The 7,293-nt window shown below is 39.0% G+C and overlaps 1 protein-coding gene across 3 annotated transcripts in view; it reads left to right on the plus strand.

The window, feature by feature from the left end:
- The window catches only part of sned1 (sushi, nidogen and EGF-like domains 1), an 80,420-nt gene extending 73,570 nt beyond the window's left edge, over positions 1–6,850 (plus strand). For all 3 annotated transcript variants that reach the window (XM_041264648.1, XM_041264649.1, XM_041264650.1), the window contains exons 30-34: positions 1,221–1,337; positions 1,719–1,806; positions 3,255–3,334; positions 4,465–4,500; positions 4,979–6,850. In XM_041264648.1, the coding sequence (XP_041120582.1) occupies positions 1,221–1,337; positions 1,719–1,806; positions 3,255–3,334; positions 4,465–4,493 (314 nt within the window). In that variant the 3' untranslated portion in view covers positions 4,494–4,500; positions 4,979–6,850. The remainder of the gene's footprint in view (positions 1–1,220; positions 1,338–1,718; positions 1,807–3,254; positions 3,335–4,464; positions 4,501–4,978) is intronic.
- The last annotated feature ends 443 nt before the right edge of the window (positions 6,851–7,293 follow it).

Raw genomic sequence — 7,293 nt, forward strand, 5'->3', positions numbered from 1 at the left:
ACTGGCATATACTGTATAAATATATAAATATAAATATATACTCTACTGTATATGTAAGGTATAAACCACAACAGACCGTGCAGTTCCCATGATATATACCATGCCTGTATTAACCACCCCAGAAGTGGTATATATCATCGGAAGCCAAAGATAAGTGGCATTTTATCTGTTTATTTTAATATATTTGGGGATAAAACTCCACATGACTGGTACAACACCAACTTTCTGAGTTCTGAACGATAAAAATAATAGTTAGAGCACCAGCAAGAGTAGACATGTAACAGTAGATGAGGAACAGCTAAATGAAATAGAAGAAAACAAAGACTGAAGAAACACATACAAAAAAAACTACAGCATGGGCTGTTTAATGTACTTAAAGAAAAAATATGGACATTCATTTTTTGGAAATAAGTCCAAAACATCTCAACTGGGGACCAGTATTCAGTCTCCAGTTGTATAATGCTAAGCTGGAGTAAATACATATTTAACAGTAGAAGTTTTAACATCTCTGCTGACGTGAGTTTAAAACAAGCAATAATGTATTCCTGTCAGTCAGGAAAACTCTTAGAAAAGCAGGTAAAAAGGCAAGGCCAGACACGACCCCCCGAATTACCAGCCTGGATTTTAAGCATCTGCGGGAAACTGAGGTACTGTCCCCTAACACCGCGGTCGGATTGGTGCGTAAAGTCTGGTTTGATCATCAACTTAACCTGGCATGACCAGGATGCAAGGGTGTCCAACAACTAACAAAAAATATCTTTTGTGATCCAAAAGGATGAAAACTATTTCCTTGTAGTGCTAACTAAACTTTTCACAAGTCCTAGCTAAGAAAACAGGACAGCCAAGTCGTTTACCGGTTACCAAACCACCTGTTACAAAAACAAGTTACACATAGTGCACATAATATTCACAGTACCTTTCTTCAGGTGCCTTCACAGACCTTCACAGACAGCTGACACAGCCCTTATTTTATACATCTGCCTGCCTAACTACAGACTGGTGTCCTTCATTCTATTCGAGACAGGTGTTTAAAAAATAATCAATAAGATTGTTTACTTAATTTTTTTTACTGACGCAACCTAATAAATTACTGAACACACAGCTGCATCCTTGTCATTAAAGATTTGAATAAAATGGCAAACAATTTCCACTTTGTCCGACTGAAAAAGGGGATGTTTTCCCGGGACGTCCAGTAAGCCTGTGTGCATGGTGTGTTTCAGAGGAGCAGGCGGGCTGCAAGTCAAACCTGTGTCGAAACGGAGGGACATGTGTTAAAGGACCGGACTCCTACCTGTGTGAATGCACTGTGGGCTTTAAAGGAAAGCGCTGTGAGCTCTGTGAGTATGTAGTATGAGTACTTATAAAATGAACAGCAACCTGCAAAGCATTGGCTGCTTTTACTAGAGTGAATATTGAATGGATATTTGTAGCGTGAGTATCAAAACCTTTTTAGTTACTAGTTTTGTAATGTAACGGTTAATATGGTGCTCATTTTTACGTGAAGATCTTGATAAAGCAGGCCCAGTTCTCCTGTCCTTACTCTGTTTCTGTCACCCACTTTCTTCAAGTCCTAAACTTTGGGCTGTCCATTAAACTCTAGTTCAAGTCATGCAGTCATAGACGTTGCCCTCATTAAGAGCTGACCTCATCGTAACATGACCTTATTGTGCTTGTATGACTGAAGAGTCCAGGGCCCTAACTGATGTTTGTATTTGCAGTCTGTCAGAGAGTTCCCCACCCTTGTACACGACTCTACTCCGAAACAAAGACCATCCCGGTCTGGGAAGGGGGGGTTTGCCATTACTTGTGAGTACAAATTATTGTTTTTATATCTTTATGTTTTTATCTATTATTGAATGGAGGACAAGAGGCTTGTCTCAGTTGTTACAGATATTTACTCCAAATAGACATTAACAAATGTTTTTCAAAAGGCACCTGATTAAGTTACAAAACAGAAATAAACAAGTGTCATAAACAACAATTTCTTCTAAGAGGTTGAATTGAAAGTTGTCTTAAGTTGTTAATTTTTCATCTAAGAATTACAATTGGTGTCTATAATGATTTTAATGTAAATTGCTTTGAGAATTTAGCCCTAAGAATATTTTATTCAGAATATAATGTAACATTACGCAGAGCTGAGCACCTACAGAAATGCTACAAAAAGGAGCACACTAAAGTCATCTAAGTTTGAGCTAGAGAGTTATTTGGAGGAAACACATACATATTCAAAAAGGCAGGAGCCTATGTCAATTCCTTCAGACATCCCACCTATCAATCCACCAGAATACCAAATGGAGGACTGTCCACCTAAATGGAAAGAAGTAGAGCAAGCTGTGAAAAAAGCAAGGGCATCATCATCTCCAGGGCCTAATGGAGTTCTATACAGAGTATACAAGAGTGTTTCAGGAGTTCTACGAATCCTGTGGAAATTGATGAAAGTGGCATAGGAAAAACGGGTTGTACCAAGAGCATGGCTCCAAGAAGGTGGAGTCTTTATACCAAAAGAAAAAGATTCTACAAGCATCGGTCAGTTTCACCCTATTTCCATATTTAGGAGATCTTGCAATTTAGTTTTTCAACTTCTGAATTCAGCACTACATGGCAATGCCAAGAAGTTGGAATATGGCAGGATGTACCATTTCTCCACTGGCTTTTACCATGGCAATGCCAAGAAGTTGGAATAATGGCAGGATGTACCATTTCTCCACTGGCTTTTACCATGGCAATGGAAGTAATTATTAGGGCATCAAAATAGGTAGTGGGAGGAGAGCGCTCAGCTTCTGGAATGCGACTACCACCAATTCGAGCATACATGGATGACATACAACCATGACTCCAACAGTAGCCTGCACTAATCGATTATTGGGCAAATTAACCAATAACATTGAATGGGCAACATTGCAATTCAAGCCCACTAAATCAAGGAGCATCTCTATAATTAAAAGGTAAAGTAGATACAAGGTGCTACATTAATGGTGATACCAACAGTGTCCAGGAAGCCAGTGAAGTGTCTTGGGAGATGGTACGACGGGGATAAAGAGGACACCGTGTGGTAGAAGTTAGATAACAAGCAGTGGAAGGGTTGAGCATAGACAGCAGCGCTTTACCAGGCAAATTGAAACTCTCATGCTTTGTTTGGTCTCCTGCCAATCTACTGAAGTGCATTGCATTTCTAGGTACTTAATAGTGAAGTGCATTGCATTAATGTGTTCTAGGTACTTATTAGCCTGTGACGTGTTATTTTCTCCCTAAAGGTATAAACGGACCTATAAGGTTCATCAGGACATTTGTTACAGGGAAATCTGTGAGCCGCTTTTACAGAAGAAACCTCCAAGTAAGTGCCTTACCTTCTCGGGGAGGCTAATTGCATTCAGTCCCATATTTAGGGTACCACTGAACTTTTGAGATGGATTGCTCACAATTTTTTTTTTTTAGAGGAGACAATTATCTTGTCAGGGATAAGAGAATATTTAGTGAGCAAGTAGTCTAAATGAGGTTATCTGGCAACAAACTCCTCATCCTGAGTTGCACTGCCTTCCTAGAAACAGGAGAAAATTTCAGGGGAACCATTCTACTTGTGAGATGTCTAGATTATTAAAATATGCTGCATTTTTAAAGAGATGATTATCTTTTCAGGGTTACCAAATTATTCAGTACGTCAGGGTAATAAACTCCCCACTCCCAATCGCTCTCTAAATAATTTGTTGTTTCCATTATTTTTGTCGGTTATATAATCTCCACAATAAATACCTTGTCTATCATCAACCAGTACATTAAGTCTTGCTCTTTATTAAAGTTTACCATGATAGTACAGTAATAGTATTGCACTTTTCTCTGCATTCCCCTTGTTATGCTATCTACTGTGTCTGGCTGGCTTTACCATGGCTATTGAGGGTTTTTGTAGTGGCTTAATATGCTTGCCTGTGCCTTACACTTTGCAATACTTATATAATGGCAGTCAACTTTTATAAGGGATGTCCTTCATTCACTGAAAATCATTCAACATCTCTAAGACAAATTTATCGCAAAGATCCTTTTAAGATTGTATTTCTGAATGTCCTTTTTTGGTTGATGCAAAATTGACACTAATCACTACCAAACAGTACTGTTCTGTTCTGCAGTCCTTCCATTGTGCTGCTACAGTTTTCTTAAATTAAGTACAGTAGCCAGTTTGTTTTTTGCTAGCAACCATCTACAGTAGTGTAGCAACATTATATCCCAGATATTACCTGTTTTAGGAGAGAATACGCATCATTGCCACAGCTGGTGTTACTGTGTCAATGTCGAGAACCACTTGTCGAGAATTATTGCAGAAAGCTGTCTTGACTAGGGCACACCCCTAGTTTCACCTTTCCTGTAAGTGCTAGGATTAAGGTGTTTTATTGAATATCTCAGAACAGGTTCAACACATCAACATGGAATTGAATTCCTCCTCAATTTTAATTGGTTCTCTCTTTCAATCAGGAGACAGACGGTTGTATAGGCACCAGTGAGTTGTTGGTAAGTATTTGATAATGTTTTATTTACTGTATGTGCTGTATTATTGTTTTCAACCTAGTTCTTGCTATAGCAAATAATGAAATACAATATAAGTGACTGGCCAGATTTACTAAGCTTGGGCCCCAGTGTAACGTTTACACTATTTGTGTGTTTTTCAGAAAAATCTAGAAATAAACCATATTTAGAAACAATACATATATAATGTTCTATAATTAATATGTTCTTTTATGTACATATTAGAAATGTGCTCTATATTACTGTAAAGGTGTCTGAGACTCATAGGGACATATTCTGAAAACAATATTCCAATTCCCACCTTTTTGTCTGGGAGATACATGCTCAGAATGGATTTTTTAAATTTATTTCGACTGTGGTCATTTTTTCCTTTCTGGTACAAATGCTGAATTGGTATAGAGTCTGAAAATCTAGTCCATAATTTCAGAATATCCAGAGTGACATTTTTTGTTTTGTTTTTCAGTAAGGAGCAAGATGGGGTCTGGGATTCCTTGGCAACCGGTTCCGTTTCCCTAGCAACCTTTCCCCTCCCAATTACGTTCACTGTAATCTCTCCAAGCTATTCAACTGGAATCAGAAGTTCCAACACAAAATCATTTCCATAGGAGAGGCTCAGCTATCATCTGTACACCCCTTACACATCTACCAGCTTCAAGAGGCAAACTATAACGACAGCCTCCAATAACCCACAAACTCGCAACCTGCTGTTCTTTCACACTGCAGGTTATTTCTCCAGAACCTCTGGAGGTCTAATTTCACCTCCTTTCATGTCATTGCCTTGCTTTCCTTACCAGCTTTTTTTTTACCTGAGATTTTCAGCTTTCTCAAACAAAATTAGTAGATTGGGACATTCAGTCGCTTGAAGTGGAGGCTCAGAAGAATACTTCATAAATAACCATCTGTCATTGCTACTGATTTATCATGGCCAACAGTGTCTCAAATCCAGAATTACTGCGAGAAGGCATGTTGTTGTTGTCTGATATTGAATGGGAGTTTTTAAGCTTTAGTTCTGGGTAAGGTGACATTGCTCAACACACCCCTTTACCAATTCACCAGTAAATTATAGACATATCCAAGTAGTCTACTGGTACCCTCTACCCTTTACCACCATTGCAGTTTATTAAACACAATCCGTTCATTTTTTTTCATTATTGCAGGGGTGGCCTTTACAATATAGAAGTCACAATATGTGTTTTTTGACCAGAACCATATAGTTGCTTACTCTTTAAAGAGTGGCTCCAGCAGTGCAATTCCATTGGTTGGAGCCATGGACTGGATGCCAGGCTATCTTGGATTCAGACCCCTGCTTAGCCATTGTGTCACCCTGGGCCCAAGTCACTTAACCTCTGTGCTTCAATCCCAGTAACTCCCCCCAAAACAGTCAGTAGGGCCCATTTTGATTAGATGAAAGGTATATTTGTGTTTGTATATCTCAGTTGAACTTAACCAGATCCCTGAGCTAATCTTTCTCTGCTAGCGACTTTGTAAATACTGTGTATAGGGTGCTTTTTTTTTTTTTTTTTTTGTAGGTGAATATTTTAATTAAAAATAGTCATTTTTATTTCTTTTTTCTGTATTCATATTTTAATCAGGAAATATCTAAAGTGCAAGTTGGAGGACTGAAGGATTTTTTTTTTTTTTTTGGTATATCACATTATTTTATTTCCAAATTGGAAATCAGTTTTCCTGTAGATATGTCTAGACAAATGGAGTGATGGGTACAGGTCTCCACAAGTCGCCTACTGGGTGTCACCTTTCTGTATCTATGGAAACCAGCTTCCTTAGTTTTCCTGTCATGACAACATAAGATTGATGAAAAGAGAGCTTCAGAGAAGTGCCACGTGGCTCTTTTCTGACTTTTTCAGCAAAAATCTAAACAGTGGTAGAACTCTGTAAAAATAAAACTAACTAAGGCCCTGTCCACACTACATAACCAATCTTGAGAACTGTACTCAAAACGTTTTAATGAATCCAGCTCAAAGTGTCCACATTAAAGTACCGTACAACAAACCTCAGAAATTGTATACGGTACAGCAGTATTGATAGTTGTTCTCAAATTCAGGCACCTGTTCTTAGGACTGTCTTTGTAATGCCCATGAGCCAAAACATCAGAAAGCATTTTGTGATATTGAAGGATACAAAAAAAAAATGTAGTTCAGTATTACAGCATCCACACTTCTGACAAACCGTACTAACTGATGCGATTGAATTTAGAACCAGACTCGAGATTGCCCATACAGGTCTGTGGCAAAGCAGAGCGCTGCCCTGTAAAGATTGGCAGGGATGGGGTTAAATTCCCCTACCTGCCTGGATTTATTGTGTTCAGGTGGCTGGGGTTGATTGGAGTAATTAACATTCAATCAGCACCCAGCCACCTGACATAAAAGGAGGCCTCAGCTTCCCATTAGAGAGAGGAGGGAGCTGAGGAAGCAAGCCAACGGTTGTGCTTGCTTCCTCAGCTCCCTCCTTTTTCTAATGGGAAGCTGAGTCCTCCTTTTATGTCCAGTGACTGGGTGCTGATTGATTGTTAATTACTCCAATCAACCCCAGCCAGGTAGGGGAATTTAACCCCACCCCTGCCAATATATACAGGGCAGAGCTCTGCCCTGCCACAAGGTCGTAAAGCAGTGCTATGTCTTGAGAACTCCACAGTTGCAGGAGAAAGTCAGAGAGCTCTTTTTAAAAAGCAAGTTGATTCCCTGCTTTTAAAGTAGAAAAAAGAGCTGAGTCAATAGATTAGAAGATGTTCTCCATGGACAACGTGAAGATCCCAATGCA

Source organism: Polyodon spathula, chromosome 11, assembly GCF_017654505.1.
Source record: "Polyodon spathula isolate WHYD16114869_AA chromosome 11, ASM1765450v1, whole genome shotgun sequence".
Classification (NCBI taxonomy): Eukaryota; Metazoa; Chordata; class Actinopteri; order Acipenseriformes; family Polyodontidae; genus Polyodon; species Polyodon spathula.